The sequence below is a fragment of the Lygodium microphyllum genome, chromosome 9 (assembly GCF_053477565.2).
Source record: "Lygodium microphyllum isolate KBCC chromosome 9, Lygodium_microphyllum_v1.1.10, whole genome shotgun sequence".
Classification (NCBI taxonomy): domain Eukaryota; kingdom Viridiplantae; phylum Streptophyta; class Polypodiopsida; order Schizaeales; family Lygodiaceae; genus Lygodium; species Lygodium microphyllum.
In genome coordinates this window covers 70,590,941-70,612,941 of record NC_141143.1, presented here as the reverse complement: position 1 = coordinate 70,612,941, position 22,001 = coordinate 70,590,941, and the positions used below count along the sequence as shown (strand labels likewise).

At 39.9% G+C, this 22,001-nt stretch overlaps 1 protein-coding gene across 1 annotated transcript; it reads left to right on the top strand.

Annotated features, from left to right (window-relative positions):
* The first annotated feature begins 1,123 nt into the window (after positions 1-1,123).
* On the top strand, positions 1,124-22,001 carry LOC148031164 (transmembrane emp24 domain-containing protein p24delta3-like). The gene is made up of 4 exons (XM_087684701.1): positions 1,124-1,583; positions 1,938-2,147; positions 21,198-21,274; positions 21,377-22,001. The coding sequence occupies exons 1-4, from the start codon at positions 1,377-1,379 to the stop codon at positions 21,519-21,521; spliced, it is 639 nt and encodes a 212-aa protein (XP_087540827.1). The 5' UTR covers positions 1,124-1,376; the 3' UTR covers positions 21,522-22,001.

Genomic DNA, 22,001 nt, shown 5'->3' with positions numbered 1-22,001 from the left:
ATTATAATAGATTTTACTTCAAAGACACATGTCACATTGGTACTTTTGATCCTATCTTTGTTATGGATGAAAATCTTAGGCTTCTAATCTCTAAGGGTTTAAATCATATCCCTTCTAAAAGCTTTTATGCTAACGAAGCTCGTCACTCTCTACTTATTGGCTTTGAAGAATTCTTACACACTCTCAATTGTGATACAAGTGGTTATCTTGGAAAATTTTCATCATATATAGCCCAAAATTTAGATTTAGCAAGTGATGATACAAGTGGTTATCTTCTTGTCATCGGCATTTTGATTAGAGGATGCTCATGTGCCTGAATTTTATGTGGGACTAGTAGACTGATTTGGGATGTGGTGTTATGCAGGGTTGGAAGAGGCTTGGGAATTGAGCTAGGATGTGGCTAATGTCATTTGTGCGGTGTGTTTTTGTCTACTACTAATTGGATATTTAGGTGTGCGTGTTATGGATAAATTGTTTCTAAAGGTGCATTATGGAGTAATGGGATGGGCATTTGTTGTAGGTAAGCTCCTGTGCCTTGGCCCTTATGTTGCCTCCTCTTTTTTAGCTGATCCTAATACCATGCTGGGTGGCCTGGGTCTCTATTCTTCACCTCTACTCGAATCTATGCCTAGCTGCCTAACCTCGTTGTAGCTTCCTCTTCCTTAGCTTATCTCTACCTCACCTTCCTCCCTTTATCCCCCCACCACCACCACCACCAAGAGGAGAGACGAAGTGATTATGTTACCGATACCATATTTGTGCACCAGGAGAACACCTATGCGAAGCGCCAAGAGAATTTGGGCATAGATTGTATAGTGTATTTTTTAAAAGATGCAAACAATGAGAGGCCTACCACAATGAATGATATGTACTGGGCCTTGGACTTGTGTCCACCGCACATCGAAAAGACCAAAGGAAGAATTGATCCATGGTTCCTTTGAACTTGTTTGATTTAAAAAAATATTTATGTATTCTTTAAAAAAAATGCGATAGATTTCTTAAAAGGACGCCATTAAGAAAAATTAGCGTACAACCAAATAATAGGAGAGGAGGGAAAAAAAAAGTAATAATAATAATAATAATAATAATAATAATAATATTGGGTTTTCTGGGGGCAGGGGGTCGAGAGGAATGTGGGCAGAGAAACCGAAGATTAGACGGAAGTCAAAGCGGGAACTTGAAAGCCAGGAAGAAATCAGCAAAAGCTGGTTAGTATAACTCAGACAGGAAGATTCATCGGGGCCAGCAATCGAAGGCAGGAGCAGCACAGCAAGCAGGTCCCTCATCAGGCGTATTTGTGTGTCTGAGTTCTTTTCATTGCGAGGGGAGAGAGAGAGACACACACACACACACACACACACACACACACACACACAATGGGACGACTGTGCTTGCCCCCTCCCATCATCATCCTCATAGCCTCCTTGTCCCTTTTTGCCTGCTTGATGACGGGCGTCGCCTCCATACGCTTCGATCTGGACTCAAGAGACACTAAGTGCTTCGGAGAGGAGCTCAATCTCAAGGCCCTCGTCCTCGCCAATTACCGTGTTGTCTCTGAGAACTCTCCAAACATCTCTGTCAAGGTAAAATTCCCTCGCTCATAAGTCATCATCGTCATGTAACAGTCTCACACATACTTTTTTCCGTACGCCTGCACACATGCTCCCATGTGCATGTGCGCACATGGGAGCGCGCACACACACACACACACACACGTGCGCACGCACGCAGAAGAGACACCCTTGCAAGCCTAAATACTCTTCAGTGACCGTGGACACTTGTGCTAATGCATCATTGTCTTGAATCATGGTCATCACGCATAGCATCAAATATAGCTCTAATGTTTGCCTACAGTAGTCATCAGTATTGACATGTTTGTGTGGAGATTGCACGCTCGGAATAGGCCTTGTGTTAATTTCACAAGTTTGAATATGCAGGTCACTTCTCCCCATGGAAATACCATGCACCTTCAGGATCATGTAAATGAAGGTAGTTTTTCCTTTACCACAAACGAGGAGGGAAACTACTTGACCTGCTTCTGGATACCAGATCCCACGAAAGGACATAAGCTTAGCATTGACTTTGACTGGAAGTCAGGGGTCACTGCTAAAGATTGGGCCACCATTGCAAAGCGGGAAAAGATTGAGGTAAGGCGATTGTGTTCAATCTATACATCTGCTTTTCTAATTTATGCTTGTGCTGTGTGAGTTATTTGATTTCTTCTGCAGTACATCACCAGGATATACAAGTTCCTGGTACAACTTTGTTTGTACTCAAACAGCCAGGCTCCAGGATTGTTAAGTTTGGAAATGGACATTGGTATTACAGGGGTATAACATCAAATTCACAAATCTTAGAAATTACAAAGGCACACAATTTTTAGAAACTGATTACATCACTAGAAGCATGAAGGGTCTCAGAAAATCACGCCCTGTTGGTCTGAGTCTGTGGGTTTTTTGTCTCATTGTCAAATAGCCAGCTGCATGGGAGACGTTAGTGACATACTACTTTTTTAAATATATTCCATGACCCAATAAACATCATGTGGTTTATGGAAGGCTTTAGTTGCCAAATGGTGTCAATTTTGTTGACTTATAGGCTGCTGTTTGTGGTGTCACAGAAACTGGGTGTTCTCAGTTGAACAACACACTATGCAAAAAGAAAATAATGTTGCATTTTGAAAGTAATTAGAGAGTATGACACTGGAGGGTCTTATCATGCTTTTCCAGCACAATACCCTTCTTCTAGTTAAGGAGGTTTATCACAATTAGAAACGCAACAAAATGGGCCTCAAGGAGTTAAGTGGGCTCACCATAAAGTGTTTGGTTGTCTCAGCTGCCTTGTGGGAGTTTTCACTAGGCTGTAACTTCAATTATGGTACATTTCCTTTGATACATGATGATACAGACAACCATCACAATGGACCAGGCAAGCCAAATGCAGGGAAGAGGGAGGGGTGAGTGTGTAGATTATACAGACAACCATCACAATGGACCAAGCAGGCCAAATGTAGGGAAGAGGGAGGGCTGAGTGTGTATATAAGGAACGCGTTACATGTGGTAGAGCTCCTAAACTACACATCTATGCAATATCACTGTGATAGTACAATAGAATAGAAAGCTGCTTGGATGCTTGGTTGCAATAGTCAATATTTTGTGTGCGCATGTGTGTGGGCACACTTGCACACATGCGTGTATAAATTGTGTATATGCGCATACCCATGCACAACTGTTACATTTATTGTGTAACTTGTTGGGAAACAAGCGCAAGGGATGATCGTCTGGGGGCCTTGGGCGCTTGAACGGGGTCAAGGAGAGCCTAGGAAGTAAGTGAGTTTAAAAATAGTATAACTCACCTGAAGTTGATGGCTGGCGGGGGAGTCACGATTTAGTTCTTTCTAGCAACCTCCTAGGTGTGGCTGGGTGGAGAGGATCTCTCTTGCCCTTGTTTCCCTAGAGCTGAGTGGGTATCACTAGCAAAAGACAAAAAGAACAGTCCCGTATGTAATATTGGTATTGAGCCACTTCAACCACATCCGGTGTTGGTGACGATTGCAATCGGGCCACGTTCTGCGCCATCGTGTCGTGTCTTCAGTCGCTATGGCCACGTTTTGCGTCATCGTGTTTCGTCTTCAGTCGTTGCGGCCACGTGATCGGGTCCTGTCTTTAGTCGTTGCGGCCACATTTTGCGTCAACACGGGCCACATTAATTATCACTCTGGCCACGACCTTGTTTCCACGCAACCTGGCTGTGGTGTTTAATTACACCCTTACCCAGCACTCCTGCCGACAGGTTTTGTTCCCACGCGACCTGCATCCTCCACTATAGATTGGAGGAAAGTTGCACTGTTGCTCCACTATAGATTGGAGGAAAGTTGCACTGTTTCTCACGTGCTTTCTACCATTGAACTATAAAGGCCATTGATATCTGTCCTACCTTCGTAATCAGGGAAGTACCCCACCTTTGTCTGCAAATTCCTTATATTTTCTTTCCAATTCCAGTGTATAGATGGGGGAAAAAGGGAGAGAGGGTGCAACAGAAGCCTCTAGTTCTGGGGACCACTCTATGGTGGATCCCTATGAAATTGAAATGCAAGAACATTGGGAATAATTTTTTGCTACACGAGAATAATTTGATGATTTAACTACTCGTGTGCAAGCACAGGGGATTCAAATGGAGCTGCTAACTCAAGCATTCACCGAAATAAAATCCCAATTAGCCTTATTACTAGAAAGGAATAAAGATAAGGTAGAGACCTCAGATATTTCATCTTCATTGAAAGATCTAGATATGACTATGCGAGACGCTAGGGAATCCTACCAAAAGCCGAGGGATAATCCAATGTTAAAAGATATGAAACCCCCTCAGTTTCGTGGGGAGGAAAAATATAAGAATAAAGATACTATCTTTAACTTCCTCCAAAAATGGGAGGATTTGCACAAACTTAAGAATACTCCACCACATCTCCAAGCGCTGGAGGCCAATCTAACCTTGGGGCTGAAAGCATATAAATGGTGGATAACTTTAAAGGAGGCAAATAAAATACCTGAAACTTGGGCTGAAATTGAATCGGTCTTTTTAAAAGAATTCCTTCTTGAGAATGAAATGGAAAGAAATTGGGAAGATTGGGATTTTGTCAGACAAAAGGGAAGACCTTTGCTAACATATCTCAAGGAGTATCGTGAGATAATCCTCAAATTGGAAAGGAATAGATGAATTTCAAAAGACAAGAGGATTCATAAGGGGACTAGATAAGACTTGTAAAAAGGAAGTGAAAAGGAGTTCACCTAAGACGCTTGAAGAGGCAATTAAATTTGCATTAATCAATGAAGATAATACACGTCCAGGTGCACTCACTAGTCTCACTGACACGGAGCCCAAGACTAAGGAATTTGAGGCCTTAAAATTTGTAGGCAAATCTAAAAGGAAAATGCCATTCTTTAAGGGTAAGAAACAACCCTTTGAAAAGAAACAATATGTAAGGCCGAAGTTAAGTCAAGATGACTTTGATAAGGCAAAAAAGAAAGACTCTGTTTTAATTGCCTATCTCCTAACCATGCTGCTTGGAATTGCCCTCAAAGGAAAAAGGGGGAAGATAAAGGAAAGGATAAGGACAAGGGCAAGGGAAAAGAGAAACAAATCCATGTAGTGTAGACCTTGGAATTAAAGGGGTATGAAAAGTTTAAATCTTTAGAGGTCTTGCACAAGGACATACAACACAGGTGTTGTATGTCAACTTCTATGTGGCAACCTACCTTCGGGCCATATGATTTAGTTAGAGTACATGGATTGATAGCTAGAAAGAGGGTTAGAGTTATGATTGATGACTCTGCCACCCACAACTTCATAAATTATGCACTTGTCAAAAAGTTGAAACTTCCCCAACAAAAGAGTGAGCATCAATATGTTGTTCGTATGATGCAAGGTCAGGATAATAAAATATGGGATACAATGGTATCCAATTTGGAAATCGAGATTCACGGATATAAAGATAAGCTTGATTTCTAGATTATGAATATGGAAAGAGCCGATATTGCTTTAGGGAGGGAGTGGCTATGGGGATTAGAACCATCCTTAAAGCGTAACACTGGAATTTGAAAGGGATGGTAAGACTTTTGTGATTCAAGGTGAACATGAAGTATCTGATAACACTTTGATGTGTTTCCTTGAAGTTCAGAAGCTGATAAAGAAGGAAGCTTGTGAGGTATATATGTCATGGTCCCTCCTTGTACAGGATACTTTTACTTCTTGTAATATAAAGCAACAATTTTCTTATGCTTGTGAGTTGAATGTACTTAATGAATTAAGTGGTTTGTTAGATGAATTTAAAGATGTGTTTCCATGTGACTTACCTAGTGGCCTTCCACCAGATAGGGGTGATGTAAATCACCCAATTGACATAGATAAGGATACACACCCTATTTCTAAACCACCTTACAGGCTAAGTGAAACACAGCATGAAGAAGTTGAAAGACAAATTAAGGATTACCTTAATAAAGGTTTATACAACCCAGCAATTCATCTTGGGCTTCGCCAAATTTATTAGTGAAGAAAAAAGATGGTTCTATGCGACTTTGTGTTGATTATAGAGCACTTAATAAAATAACGGTGAAGAATAAATTTCCTATATTCAGAATGGAAGATCTTTTTGATCAATTACAAGGGGCAAAATTCTTCACAAATATTGATTTAAGATCAGGCTATCACCAAGTAAGAATTAAGGCCCAAGATGTTTCTAAGACAGCATTTCGTACTAGATACGGGCATTATGATTTTTTGGTGATGCCTTTTGGTCTCACTAATGCACCATCTACTTTTATGGAGCTGATGAATAGTGTGTTACGGCCCTATCTAGGACACTTTGTAGTAGTCTTCTTGGATGATATCTTGATCTTTAGTAAATCAAGGGAAGAACATTTGGAACACTTACGGTTAGTATTCCAATTGTTAAGAACCTATTCCCTTTATGCGAAGAAAACTAAATGTGATTTTTTCGCACAAGAGGTCAAATATTTGGGACATATTATCTCGAAAGAGGGAATCAAGATGGATCCAGAAAAAGTAAGGGCAATTATTGAATGGCCATTTCCAAGGAACTTGGAAGAGTTGCATATCTTCCTAGGTTTATCTAGATTTTATCGTAGATTCATTCGAGACTATGCTAAGATAGCTGTTCCAATGACGGACCAACTTAAAGGGAAAGGGAAGAGCTTTAATTGGGGACAGACCAAAACGAAAGTTTTAAAAAACTTAAGGTAGCTATTGCTATAGCTCCAGTACTATTAATTATGGATCCCAATAAACCATTCATGGTTGAAGCTGATACCAGTGATAGTGTCATGAGGACGTGAAAATTTGATGCTTCGCTTATGTTTACTTGACATTTGATTAAAGGATTAATCAAATGTACAATTAAAAGATGCACGTGTTGCACATGTGAGGTGCAAGCTACTTTTTCATAGTTGAAGGTCGAAGGACTTTGTGAAAAAGATGGGTGTCAAAGGCAAAAGTTGTAACAAGTTACACTTGTTAAATTCTAGGTGAATTTTGGTGTCAGTTTGCCCCTAGGACCATTAATTGGCCATTAAGTGTCAGTGGTAACACTAGGGACTAGGCATTAATTAATGGATTAATGCATGTCCAAGGGTCAATTAATGAATGGGACCACTTTGGGTTGTAAATGGCCTAGCCAATTAATTTTTGGATGGGCATGGTCAATTTTCTGGGCATGGATTAAGGGTTGAATTAATTTTCAGAATTAATTAATTCTGAAAATTAATTAAATGACTGGAAATTGCTGAAAATGGATTAAGAAAGCTGCCACTTGGCAAAACTTTCCCATGCAAGTGGGGGAAAGGCTAAATAGGGCTGAAGGGAGAGGGAAATCTCGTTTTTTCATTTTGGAGCTGTTGGGAAGAGGTGTTGGATTGTTGCTGCCAGCTTTTGGGGCAATTTCCCAGCCATTGGAGACCATTTTGGTGATGGAGATTGCATATTCTTGACCTTGGGAAGTTGGCAATTGCTGCTGATGCACTTTCTTCTAAAGATCACAGCATTGATGCTCCTATTGTTGTTGGTGCATCCGTTTGGGGCTGGTACAGCAGGGTAGCTGCTGATTTTGATCAGTTCTTCGCGACAAATCTCAGAATTTTCTCTCTCTACAGCTTTCTCTCATCTCCTTCAGCCTATGCTCAGCCATTCTAGCAATTCTAAGCCATTCGGAGGAGATCTCAACCATTTTTGGTCGGCTGATCTGTAATTTCTACAGCAGCCACCTTGGGATCCATGCCAGAGATCGAAGGCTTAAGGGACTGAAATCAGCGGTTGATAATTGAAGATTATCAAGGGATTTTAGGAGCCAGCCCATCCCGAATTGATTTGGGGTAGCATTTGGCCAGCCAAGGGTCAAATTGGAGAAGAAGTCCTGGGTGAATCAAGGGGCAAATGACCCAAAAGGCTTGCTGGTCATTTATGACAGCAAAAGCAATTGGTTAGCAGGAGGAGATTGAAGAGCCTCAAGTTGTATTCCTTCCAATTGAATGAAAGCTAAAGAAATACCGCAAGGGGCGCCAATTTTGGGGCCAACAGGGTGTCTATTGTTCAAGAATGTTATGGTATAGTGTGCATTTCATTTTATGTGCATTTATTTATTGCTGTAATTAACTCTTAAATCTGGTTATCACCACCCATTCCAAGAAGGAAGGTTGGTTTTAGATAGGGCAGTAGGTGCGGTCTTATTACAAGAGGGTCAACCGGTTGCTTTTGAAAGCAAGAAATTAGACCGTACAAAACGGAATTATTCTGTTTATGAGAGGGAGTTGTATGCAGTAATACATGCAATGAAGAAATGGAGGCACTATTTGTACGGTGCCAAACTTTTGATCTTGTTGGATCATGAAAGCATTAAGTGGCTTAATGACCAACCGGATCTACAGGGGCATAAAGCCAGATGGGCCGAACTCCTCTAAGAGTTCGACTATGAGATAAGGTATAGAAAAGCAAAGTATAATACAGTGGTTGATGCGCTTAGCAGAATGCCCATTTTAAATGAATTGAGTTTTACTCAGTTCACTTCCGATTTGCTTGAATCCTTAAAAGGGAAATGCCAGGTTGATCCGGCATATTCCAACATATGGAAAGCAATAAAAAATGGGGATCCAAATGGAAGAGCCTCCACTGAGGAAGGAACATATGAGGATGTTCAACAAGGAAATGGAGTATCAAGGGTTGCTCAAATGGGGTTCAAGTGGAAGAATTTTATCATTGATAATGGTTATTTACTCTACAAGGGTAGGGTATGTGTCCTGAAAGATGAAGAAATAAGGCGCCAGATACTCTTTGAGTGTCATGATATCCCTAGTGCGGGACATCCAGGAGTTAATAAGACTTATAGTCTTATTAAAAGGCAGTTTTATTGGCCTGGAATGAATAAGGACGTCCTTGGCTATGTGGTCAAATGTAATAAATGCCAGGTTAATAAAGTTGAAAGATTAAAAATGGGAGGACTTCTCCATCCATTAAAGATTCCTTCGGGAAAATGGGAGAGTATTTCCATGGACTTTATTGTCATGTTACCCAGAACACAGAGGGGGCACGACTCTGTGTGGGTGATTGTGGATAGGTTAACCAAAATGGCTAGGTTTATTCCAACTTCAACTGATGTAAAAACACTAAAATTGGCTAGATTGTTCATAGAGAACATATACCGATTGTATGGCCTTCGGCAAATATAGTTTCTGATCGGGATAGAAAATTTGATAGTCAATTTTGGCGTGCTGTATTTAGGAAGCTGGATATTAAACTTAGCATGAGTACGGCGGAGCACTTGCAAACTGAAAGGTTTAACCAAATTTTTGAAGATATATTGAGAGCATATGTAAGTAAAAGACAAAATAATTGGGAAGAGTATTTACCAATAGCAGAGTTTGCATATAATAGTGTCAAGCACTCTTCCACTGGATATAGTCCATTTATGCTAATGTATGGGTTTCAGCCCAGAGCTCCTCATGCAGTAGGATTGCATAAGGAAAAGGTTTAGGCAGCCAAGGATTCTTTGGAGGATATGAATAGTATGTTAAAATTTGCTCAAGAAAATATAAAGAAAGCTCAAAATCAAGCTAGAGCTTATGCAGATCCTCATCAAAGAGACATCTCCTTTGAGGAAGGAGAATTGGTCTATCTTAAGGTGCCTGAACAAACTAAAACCATGAAAACGGGACGATGTCCAAAGCTTTCACCCAGGTATTGTGGTCCTTTCACAATACTTAAGAGGGTGGGAAAACAGGCTTATAAGCTCCAACTACCTGTTGGTAGTAAAACACATCTAGTTTTCCATGTAAGCAAGCTAAGAAAGAAACTGGGTGATATGAATAATCTAATTTTAAATGATAACATTGAGGAGCTATTAGGTGACCAATCTATTCCACATGAATTATAAAGAATTTTAAATGTTCGTAATAGACGAACAAGGAATACTATTTATCAAGAATATCTGGTGAAATAGAAAGATTGTTTAGAAGAAAGCTCAACATGGGAGCGAGTAAGTACTTTAGGGAAAAGGTTTGCCAATTTATAGTTGGACCTTCCAAGTATCGTTTTTGAGGACGAAACCGATTCTTAAGGGGGAGGAAATGTTACATTTATTGTGTAACTTGTTGGGAAACAAGCGCGAGGGATGACCGTCCGGGGGCCTTGGGCGCCCGAACGGGGTCAAGGGGAGCCTAGGAAGTAAGTGAGTTTAAAAATAGTATAACTCACCTTAAGTTGATGGCTGGTGGGGGAGTCACGATTTGGTTTTAGCCAGCAATCTCCTAGGTGTGGTTGGATGGAGAGTGGAGAGGATCTCTTTCGTGCTCGTTTCCCTAGAGCTGAGTGGGTATCACCAGCAGAAGACAAAAAGAGCAATCCTGTATGTAATAACAACCATTGTCATCATGAGCATCCGTAGCATGTGGACTAGTCCTTTTGAGCCATAAGTTGATCTATTAGACACACTTGTTTGCTAGCCTGCTTTCATCCCATATTATGAAGAGGTTTTCATGAGGGCTTGTTGCAATATTTGTTGACGCATTAGCAATGTGCATTCCTACTGGATTGTGGACTCTAGCACTCAAGCTTGAGAGACTTTGAGTGGTCTATGACCCCCTTACCTTTGACTTGAATAGGTGGGTTCCTAAAGTGAGCTCCACCTCATCAATGTTCAAGCATAGCTTGCCTTCTTGGCTCTAAAGATTTCAAAAGCCTACCAAGCATATGTGTTGTGCATGGGACACCACCTTTGATGGTAGTTCAAGTTTGAGGGCTCCTAGTGTGTTTTGGGCACTCTCTAGAATCACCAAAGAAGTTGATTCTCATTTGTCAAGCATTGAAATCTTTGTGGCAAGCTAGAGCTTTGACCTCTTCTGAATGCTTCATCCTTTTTTCTTTGATCACCCTGTCCTATCACTTATCCCTTGTCGTTGGGGCATGCCTTCTAATGGAAATCCCAAGGAGCTTGGCTTCTTTTAGGAAGTCCCATCCATATTTGTGAATTACCTTGGTCCTTCTAAGTATACAACACTTTATCTTAACAGTAAGATGTGGGAATGTTAGGTATAGTATCTTTTTGTGTTCCATTAGGCTCACATGCATAGATAATTAATGCAAATATTACCTTGAACTTGAAGGGAAGCTTGTCTCTGGTTAGTCAAGGTCTCATTAGAATGAGAAATGAGCCTAATGATATAATTAAACTTAATCAAGATTTTTAATTAAATTGATCTTTAATTCTAGTACCTCTAGCTTTTGACACGGTGTTCATTGCAATTGTAGTGAAGGATTTGACATCGAGCATATAGTGGACAAATATACATGCTATATGGTATGAGGATAGGGCCAAAGAAGTAAGGTGCAATGTGGAACTTTCAGTAAATTGAAAGTTTGCATCTTAGAATTGAGTTACTTTAAAAGCTTCACCTAATAAGTAGTTGACTTAAGTTATAAAGCAGAAATTATGTTCAAGTTCTGTCCATTGAGTAGTTCACTTATGATTAATGATTAAGCCATTAATTAGCTCTTAATTCAAAATAATATCTAATTAATGATCGAGTTGTTACTCGTTTAGAAACTTGATCTCAAATCTGAGCCTAAGTTTGGAGACAACCATTCTTCTCTTCTTTGTTGTTAAAATTGTAGGTTTCATTTATGAAACATGAGCTGATAGTATAGAGAGAATATAGATGGTAGCCAATCTTCTCCTCTTGGTATGGGGAATCCATTGGGCAACTTGTTATCTGTTTACAACAAGGTATGTTGTTGTTTTTATGTAAAGATCATATCTTCTCCTTTAAGATATTGAGTCTTGTCCACTTTCTAGAAGACTTTTTGCAAAGAAAGTGAATTTCTCTCAGTTTCATTGCAAAAAACTTCTCTGTTTGTGAGAGTAGTGTGGGATTGCATGGAAACTATGTAGGACAGTTATCAAGGTAAATGCTCCACAAAATTGGGTTAAAAAACTAGTTGTTGCTTTTAAGGTTTGGCTAACTGAAGTGTTTGTTCTCATGAAATGCTTTATAGCTAGTTGGAGGCCAAGATTGAAGGTGAAAAGGTAGGTGTGCATCCATGGATTAGTTGATGTGCTACAAAATATCATTGAAATATAGCCATTTTTAACCAAATTCTAGCATACAACAGTAACCTAAAGGAGCTCCAAGATTTGGGGCCAACAAGTGTCGTGTGGTGCAAGAATTGCAGCTTTAATTGTATGTAGAATTTTCTTGTTGAATTTATTGTAAGTTGAATTTAATGCTTGCTAAAATATGGTTTATTGCCCTTTAGTCTTCTAAAGGCCAATTTCACAAGGAGGTGGACCTTGTGCTCTTTTCAATTTGGCAAAAGTAGATAAAACTCAAGATCTTCATTTGTAGAGGAGCCTTTAGGACAAGTGGCTCAAAGGTGGAGGATCTTTGCACGTCCATATCAACACTGTTAGTTTATTTGCATCCCATCCAAAAACTTAAGACATTGCAACATCAATAGAAAGAGAGTAGAAATTTGATGAAGGGAGTGAAGAGTGTATCCCATATTTTTATTTAAATTGTATTTAAATGTCTCATCCTCGACTTCTTGCAGTTGGAACACTTCCCCTTGTCTAGGAGTCTCATCACCCGTTCTTTTTTACATGCCCTCTCCTTCTTTGATGTTCTCATAGATGGTAGCTAACTTCATCATTCGAAATTTAAAGATAAGATCTTATTTAAAGTAGAGGTGAAGACGAAAGAAATAGGAGCTTTTTACATGGTGGCATTCTCTTTTATATAGCTTTGACTTGAGATAGACTTCTACAAGCTATGGTTGTAGGGGCCATCGTGCAAAATTAGCTTGGATGATAGTGGGACATTATATTGTGTCATCAAGATGCATTGTTTATAGACCGTCTTATGTGGCACTATGATAGTGTGCAAGGCAAGAAGAGTACGAACACAAAGAGAGAGGAGAAGCAAAGATTGCAATCAAAGAAGAGAGTGAAAGAAGACAATCTACACTAAATCTAGATGAAAGCTAAATGTAAAAGATGGATTGATCATTAGTTGCCCACCCAAGATCTTATGAGTGTGCGATGGAAGAGAATCACAAACATGGAGAGAAAAGGAGAGGAGAAGAGAAAGTAAAAGAGAAGGGAAATCTGTATTGAAGAAAAAAGAAAGTTGAATATAACGTGGACTAATCAATCCCTATACACAACCCAAGGCATCAGTGAGGGCATCAAATCAGGTTGAAGAATGATGACAACACTTGTGATGGTGACGGAGACAATGACAATGACGGTGATAGTGAAGGGGCTCAACAGTGTGTAAGGTGTAGTCCACGACAAAGATGGAGAAGATTGCAGCAAACAGTCGGAGCACTTGCAAGGGACAAAGGACAATGATTTGCCCAACCATAGCCATTGCTATAAATAGTAGGAAATGCAAAAAAGTGGATGATTTCATTTAATGCGGTCCGATGGCAATAAATGTAGTGAAATGATAACATGGTGGGCTTGAAAAATTTGTAGTAGTTTGGGTCTAGACAGTAATTGGTAGTGCAGTACAAATATTGAGAATGCATACTAAATGGAGGAGAAAACATAGTCAAAGCTCCAAATGTCCCTGTTAATAGACTTTGACTAGGGCTCACAACCAAGAGATAACAAGACTTACAAAATAAGATAGGCTAACATTATCTTAGATCTTGGGAGTGTTTAAAGACCCAACAATCTCAAGTGATAAAGCTTAGAAGGTTTACGCAAAGGCTTTGTGAAGAGATCTATTCCATTGTCCACTGTAGGATAGTAGGACATTGCTAACTTAAAATCCACAATCTGCTCTCGTACATAATGATTTTGAAGTATGTGCTTCATGCAAGCATGAAACATAGGGTTCTTTGCCAAAGCCAAGGCACTCTAGTTATCTATGCGTAGCTGAGTGGGTCGTGTTGCTGGAAAGCCAATCTTTGCCAACATACGATAGAGCCAAATTGCCTCCATAGTTGTAGAAAAAAGGGCATGGTACTTTGCCTCTGTAGAAGAAAGTGCTATAGTAGGTTCGTGCTTACTACTCCACAAGATAGCTCTCAATCTAAGAGAGAGAGTATAACCTATAGTGGATCTACTTGCCCACTTTGAGTCACTCCATTCAGAAAGAGTGGCCCCTCTTCTCCACAAGATAGCTCTCAATCTAAGAGAGAGAGTATAACCTATAGTGAATCTACTTGCCCACTTTGAGTCACTCCATTCAGAAAGAGTGGCCCATCTTTGTACATGATCCCGTAGGATTGAGTTCCTTGTTAATAGTGCAAAATGCACAAAGTGGCTGTCCAATGAGCGTGTGTAGTAGGAGTCTTCATAGAAGAAGATAGCAATGCCACCTTAAAGGAAAAAAATTTCAGCCAAGTGTGAATAAACCAAATCAATGAACCGGCAAAGTACCTGTAATGGGCAGGATCTAGAGGAAATCTCATGTAGCCAAAAGCTTGAACTATGGGTCCATGGTGTGAGAGTGCTTCGAATGTCATCTTTAGATCCACATGCTATGACAGTGGAAGACATGTACATCACTAAAAGGATGTGATAGATGCCTTGTTATATTCTTATGATGGTTTGTCACAATTGTGGATTGTTAACAGTGGTGCTTCATTTCATGTAACTCATCTTCGGAGTGTTTTTATTCTTATGTAGAAGGTAACCTTGGGAAAGTTTACCTAGGGAATAATCATGCATGTGATATTGAAGAAATGGGCACCATACACTTGGCTTTTGAAAATGGTCAGGAATTGATTCTTCATGATGTTAGGTATGTTCTTGGCATTAAGAAGAGCTTGCTTTCTGTTGGGCAGCTAGACAACAGGGTTTACTTCATTACCTTTGGTGGTGGAATGTGGAAGATACAGTAAGGATCCATGGTAGTCACTAGAGGCAGTAAAAAGGGAACTCTATATTATCTTCATTGCAAGGCACTTCTCAGAAAGTTTGTTGTAGTTGCAGAAGTATAGTCACACATGGAGTTATGGCACAAGTATCTTGGACACACGAGGCAAAAGGGTTTATAGACACTTTCTTCACTTGGAAGAGTTGATGTGAAAAACCTTGAGTTTTGTGATAATTATGTTTTGGGAAAATATGTAAAGAGTTCATACTCTCATGGAGCCTCTAGGAAGGCATGTATTTTGAATTTAGTCCATTTTGATGTATGTACCATGTCAATAAAAAATCATAGTGGTTTCTGTTATTGTGCCTTTTATTAATGACCATTCTAGAAAGCTATGGGCTTACTTGCTTAAGCAAAAATGCAAGGCATTGGACGCCTTTAAAAGGTTTTATGCATTTGTTAGTACTCAAAAGGGCTTAAAATTAAAATGCATAAGAACAAACAATGGGAGCTTATAGCTCCTTATAATCCGTTGTTTAATGGTTTGGCTAAGCGAATGAATCACACTTTATGTGAGAAGATTCGGTGTATGTTGTTCACAACTAATCTCGCACAATCGTTTTGGGTAGAGGTACTTAAAACCGTGATGCATATTTGCAACCGATCTCCACATTGTTCACTTGAAAGTGGCATCCTTGAAGAGGTTTGATTTGGTAAACTTGCTTCATATGACCACTTAAAGGTCTTTGGTTGCGAATGCTATGTACATGTATCTGTTGATAGCAAAACTTAACTTGACATGAAATCCCACAGAGGCATCTTCATGGGTTATGGAGATGAAGGTGAAATGGGCTATAGAGTGTGTTTCAAGTGTAAAAAAGGTGCCACGCAAACGAGATGTCAAATTTAATGAGTCAAAACTGCTGAAAAATGCCACATTTAGTGATTTGGACAAAAAGAAAGTAAAATTTTAGCATGATCAGCCATGATCAGCCACCAAGCACTGAAAATTCAGCTCCACTTGATGCTAGTTATGATAATTAGTGTGTAATCATTGAGCCAAATGACAATGGGCAGCAAAGGGATGCTGAAAATCAGCTTGGGCAACAAAATCAGCATGCTGAAAACGAATTACAGCAGCTTGAAAATGTATTACAGCAACTTGATACTGCAGTTCAACAGCCAAGTAATGAGGTCATTGACATTCCTTTGGATGTGGATCCATTACCTAATAACACAGGTCATTGGGTGAGAAGGTTTATAGGTGTCAAGAGACCTATACAGAGGTTTGATCCCTCTTTGGACTACATTTTACTCACAGATGAGGGTGAGCCTCTCACATATAAAGAGGTATTATCATGTGAGTTAAAGAAAAAGTGGAAGCTAGCTATGCAAGAAGAAATGAAGTCTTTGTATCATAATGATACTTGGGATTTGGTTCCATTGCCCAAAGATAGGAAAGCTATTTCTAACAAATGGATCTATAAAATCAAGTGTGTGTATGGTAAACCCAAATACAAAGTCAGGCTTGTGGCTAAGGGTTATTCACAGAAAGAGGGGATTGACTTTCAAGAAGTTTTTTCACCTATTGTCAAAATGACCATGGTTTGGGTATTGTTTGCTATTGTAGCATCTATGGATCTTGAACTTGATTAGATGGATGTTAGAATTGCATTCCTGCATGGTGATTTAGAAGAAGAGCTGTACATGAAACAGCCGTAGGGCTTTGTTATGCTAAGAAAGGAGCATTTGGTGTGTAGGCTTAAGAGAAGCTTGTGTGGTTTAAAAAAGGCTCCTACGTGGTGGTATAAAAAATGTGATTAAAAGAAGCAATGCAGATCATTGCTTATATATAAAGAAGGCTGATGATGGAAAACTCATAATCCTTGTGCTTTATGTGGATGATATGCTTATTGTTGGTAAGCATAAAAGCCAGGTTAATGCACTAAAGAGACAACTGAATTTAGTCTTTTCCATGAAGGACTTGGGTGCAACTGAACACATTTTGGGCACGCGTGTGACGAGAGATAGAGAGCAATAGCTCTCTTTTCTCTCACAAGAAAAGTACATCACCAAAGTACTTTGGTTTTTCTATGGTAGATGGTAAGTCACTTGGTGTTCCTTTACCACCATACCTTAAGGTTAGCAAAGCAGATTGCCCAAAAGATGATAAGATAGCCAGCTCTATAAAGGGTATTCCCTACGCTTCAGCTTGTGGGTTTCTCATGTATGCTATGTTTACCACTAGACTTGACATTGCTTATGCAGTGGGAGTTGTGAGTAGGTTTATGTCAAATCTTGGCAAAGCACATTGGGAAGCAGTGAAGTGCATCTTCTGGTACCTTAAAGACACACAAAGAAAATGTATTTGCTATGGAAAGGGTACATTAGATTTGTAGGGGTATTGTGATGTAGACATGGCAAGTGACTTGGATACTCGCAAGTCTACTAGCGGGTACATATTTGCCTTGACTAGTGGGGCAATTTCTTGGTGCTCTAGTTTGCAAAAGATAGTAGTACTTTGTACCACACTGAGGTTGAATATATTTCAGTCACTGAAGGTTCGAAAGAAGCTATTTGGCTTGGTCGTTTAGTTAAGGATTTTGGGCTGTACACCAAAACACATGTATTTGGATTTGATGGTCAGAGTGCTATATGCCTAGCTAAGAATGCCATGTTTCATGCATGAACCAAACATATTGATGTGTGGTATCATTTTATCAGACAGGTTCTAGATGATGGTCTAGTCACACTGGCTAAGATTAAAACACAGGATAACCTTGTAGATGTTCTCACTAAAAGATTTACAAAGGCTCAACATGAGCATTGTATTTGACTATTGGGAGTTGGTTAAAGGTTTGCTTAGGACCTTTAAGTGGGAGGTTATTGGGTGTAAAGGCCCTTAAGCTACTCTTGTGTATATTTACTTGCACATTTGAACACACCCTTGTGGGTGTAAGTGTACCGCACCCTAAGTATAAATATATTCATTTATTCTTTGTGTGTACCACACTAGTACACACACATCTCGAGTATCCACTCTCTCTACACACTCTCTATAGCTGAATAGACCTTTGATGCGCACACTATTTGAGTACTGCTTGCGCCCTTCGGAAATAGTACAATTGGCTAGTAAAAATTGGCTAACTTGATCAAAAAGCTGCCGACTGCAACATAAATGAGTAGAATAATCAGTGATCAGTCCTTCAATTGCCTTGTGGCATCACCACGTACTTGACAAACTGCCCGTACACTGTGTTTGCTGAAAATGCTCACTAACTGAGAGGAATAATAAATAATGCCCTCTACGAGTACCTCCTAGAGAATTGATTGCACTAATGGTAACTTGAGAAATGCTAGTCTAGGAAATGACTAATCTCTAACACCCCCTCTCAAATCTTGGACATGGCATAAGGCTCAGGGATCTGGAGTGCTGTCGTAGAAGAAGTTGAGGAAGTGCCTTCATAAACAAATCTGCAAGATTATCCTCAATCTTGCAGTGACACATCCAAGATCTTCTCTTGAATGAAATGGTATTGAATTTCAACATGCTTCGACCGAGCATAAAAACACAGGGTTCCATGCCAAAGTAATGTAACTCTCATTATCGCTATGAAGCGTCGTAGGACTTGTTTGAGGACAACCAAGCTCTCCTAGTAACCTTTGAAGCCATACCATCTCACATGTGGTAGAAGACACCGCCCTATACTCCGCCTTTGTGAAAGAAAGAGCAACAATGGGCTGCTTCTTGCTACTCCACAAGATAACACCTGCACTCAAAGTAAAATGATATCCTATTGTTGACCTCTGGTGGTCAATATCTCTGGCCAATCTGGACCCGTCTAGTCTATAAGAACCAAAGGGGAATCTCAACTATCTGTTGGATAATAAATACCAAGATTGGGGGTCTCCCTCAAGAACCACAAAATCTTGACTTGATCAAAAAGTTGCAGACTATGACATAAACGAATAAAATAACCAACGATCAGTCCTCCAGCTGCCACGTGGCATTATTGCGTGCTTGACAAATTGCTCATACTTTGTGTTTGTTGAAAATGCCCACTGACTGATAGGAACAATGAATAATGCTCCCCAAGAATACCTCCGAGAGAACTAACTACACCTGAGAAATGTTGATTTGGGGGATGACTGATCTCTAACACATGGAGCAAGAAATAGGCCAATACTCCATCGTATCAAAGTTCAAGTTATTGGGGAGAAATAGGCCGACACTCAACCATACCAAACTCTGAAGATGTACTTGTGGTGTTGGGATATGAAGATGCCTTGTGCCATTTAATAGATCTCCAATCCAAGGAAGAAGTGTAGGATTCGCCATTTCGAACTTTTGTCTCAAGATCTCCAGAGTCTGATCAACCTCCTGCAAGTCACGACTCACTCCCTATGATAATCAAGTATCCATATACAAGACGATGAGCACACACTTGTCACCCTCAACCTTATAATAAAGGTTGGGGTCATGATTTGATTGATGAAAGTCACTTTGTAAGAAGAATCGATCAATTCTTTGGTACCAAGCTCAAGGAGCTTGCTCCAATCCATAGAGGGCCTTTTGCAACTTGTAAACATAGTCCTTTAATTGCATAAGAAAGCCAAGAGGTTGTGAGACATAAATCTCCTCCTCTAGGATGTTGTTCAAAAAGGCAAACTTCACGTCCATTTTAAAGACAGGCCAGTAGTGATGGGCTGCAAGAGCCAAGACAACTTGAATATTAGACATTCGAGCTGTAGATGTGAAGATCTCTGAGTTATCCAACCCTGCCCTTTAGGCAAAGTCCTTGGCAACAAGCCGAGCCTTGTGTTTGTCCAAGGATTTATTTGCCAGGTACTTGGTCTTTAGACTCACTTCACACCTATTATCTTTTGCTTTTGTGGATGAAGAACCACCTCCCAAGTATGGTTACGCTCAATAGAATCGAGCTCCTCCTACATAGCACAACGTTAGATATCTTGTATAAGAGCCTCATCAATTGTAGTAGGCTCACGATTCTAAAGAATTTATGGTATAAGAGCATAGTTCACACAAAGTGAACTATCCTGTTGGGCCTGTAATCTAGTTGATTTACGTGGGCCTAAAGGGGTAGCAGGAATGTGGGAAACACGTGATTCTTGCATAATTTGCCGATACCATCTAGGAATGGTGATAGGCTCATCTTGTTGCGAAGTAGATTGAGTAGCCTCCGATACATACAATGCACCTGTCTAGAATAGGGACTCCTCTCTAGGAGAAGGTAAATCCCCTTCATTCAAAGAGGAAGGCTCCCCTTTTGATAGCTCAACACCCCCAAAAGAAACCCAAGGGGATGGGGATGGAGTAGGTGAGGTATACTTGAAGACGGAATAGTAAAAAGGGGAGAGGGAGAAGGATGGGGGAGAGTTGCAAGCGAAGAAGTGCAAATAGGTAACTTGGAAGGAAAGGGAGTTTTTTTTTTCCTAGGGGGGGAGGGGTTAGTTGATGACAAAGAATCACATGTAGAAGAAGAGTCATCAACAAGATCTTTGGAGGCTGAGGCCTCATCAAAGATCATGTCCTTGCTCACCTCAATCTTTCTTTTCTTCGGGTCATAGAGGCAATACCCCTTCCTGGTTGTGTTGTAGCCCACAAACATTTGTTTCTTGGACTTCAAGTCAAGTTAGCTGTCTTTCTTCTTCTTGTCCACATGGACAAAAGCATTGCACCCAAAGATTCAAATATAGGAAACATAAGGCTTCTTTCCAAAGAAAGCTTTCAAGGAGTCGTATCCTGTGATGTGGAGGTACAAATTGTGGATGTGAACCACAATAGCCACCACCTCACCCCAAAGCGAGTGAGGAAGACTCTTATGCTCTAGCATCAATTGGGCAATCTCCAACATGGTCCAATTGGCACGCTCCACTACACCATTCTTAGACGGTGTGTTCAAATGGGAGTACTTCGCCTAGATGCTGTTATCCTTGCAGACTTAGAAAAGATGTAACCTTGAAAGACCTAAAAACAACTGAAAAAGAAGTGCATGCTTGAAATAGAGCTGCCTTCTTGATCAAAACATAGGATATTTTGAGTGTTAGATCTCCTAATATCCGTGTTTGACTCAGGGGCTAGGGAATCTACACCCATATACCAACATTGTCCCCCTTTGAAAGGGATGCGGATGGTTTTTTTCCTCAGTATTTGACAAGCTAGGAACTGTGTTTGTGCTGGGTTTCCTCAGTAATTTGTTTGATGAGTACATTTAACTGCTTCTATGGTTTTAGAATTTTTACATCGAATCACGACTTATGAATTTGAGAGTTTTGACCTGGCCTTGGCAGGGAATTGAACTTGAGTTAAGAAAGCTGGAAGAAACTGTGCAGTATATTCATGGTGAAATGCTGTACTTAAGAGAGAGGTAAGCATCTTTCCAAGGCAAACTGCTGGCTTACGCTTTTCAAGATCTTGTTTTTTATGTGGTGAATTTCTGACCTGTTTTCAATGTTGACTTTCCATTCAGGGAAGAGGAGATGCGTAATGTTAACGAGAGTATAAACTCCCGAATGGCATGGTTCAGTATTACATCTCTGTTTATTTGCTTATTAGTTGCTGGCTTACAACTATGGCATCTGAAGACTTTTTTTGAAAAGAAAAAGTTAATTTAAGGCCTGGTATTTCGTTCCAAGTCTTCTGTAACTTCCCACTACCAATTTTTTGCAAGTGTGAATGATACATGAAGCCTCTTATAAGGGGTGCAAGCAAAATGTGCTGTTAATAGAAATCACAGTTTTCCATTGTTCCACAATCGGAAGCGTGAAAACAATCAGTTGAGATGAAATATTATGGTCGCTTTATTCTCTTCTGAAAATTTCTTAACAGAGATCAGGTGGTCTGAGCTCATCTTCATGCTAAGTATCCATTATCCTTACCACATTGATTATGTTTATTCCATCTGTACTGCTACCATCATTTCCATATGTTTTACAACACAGTACGAGGAAGCAATCTGTTGAGACCGGAGCATGCAATATTTAGAATTGTCGTGGAGTTTGTTTCTTTCAAAATTGCTTATTGTTCATCATTGGTCACATTATATGATATGCTTTCAGCATTACGATGGAGTTTCCATCAGCTGTCTTTCACCA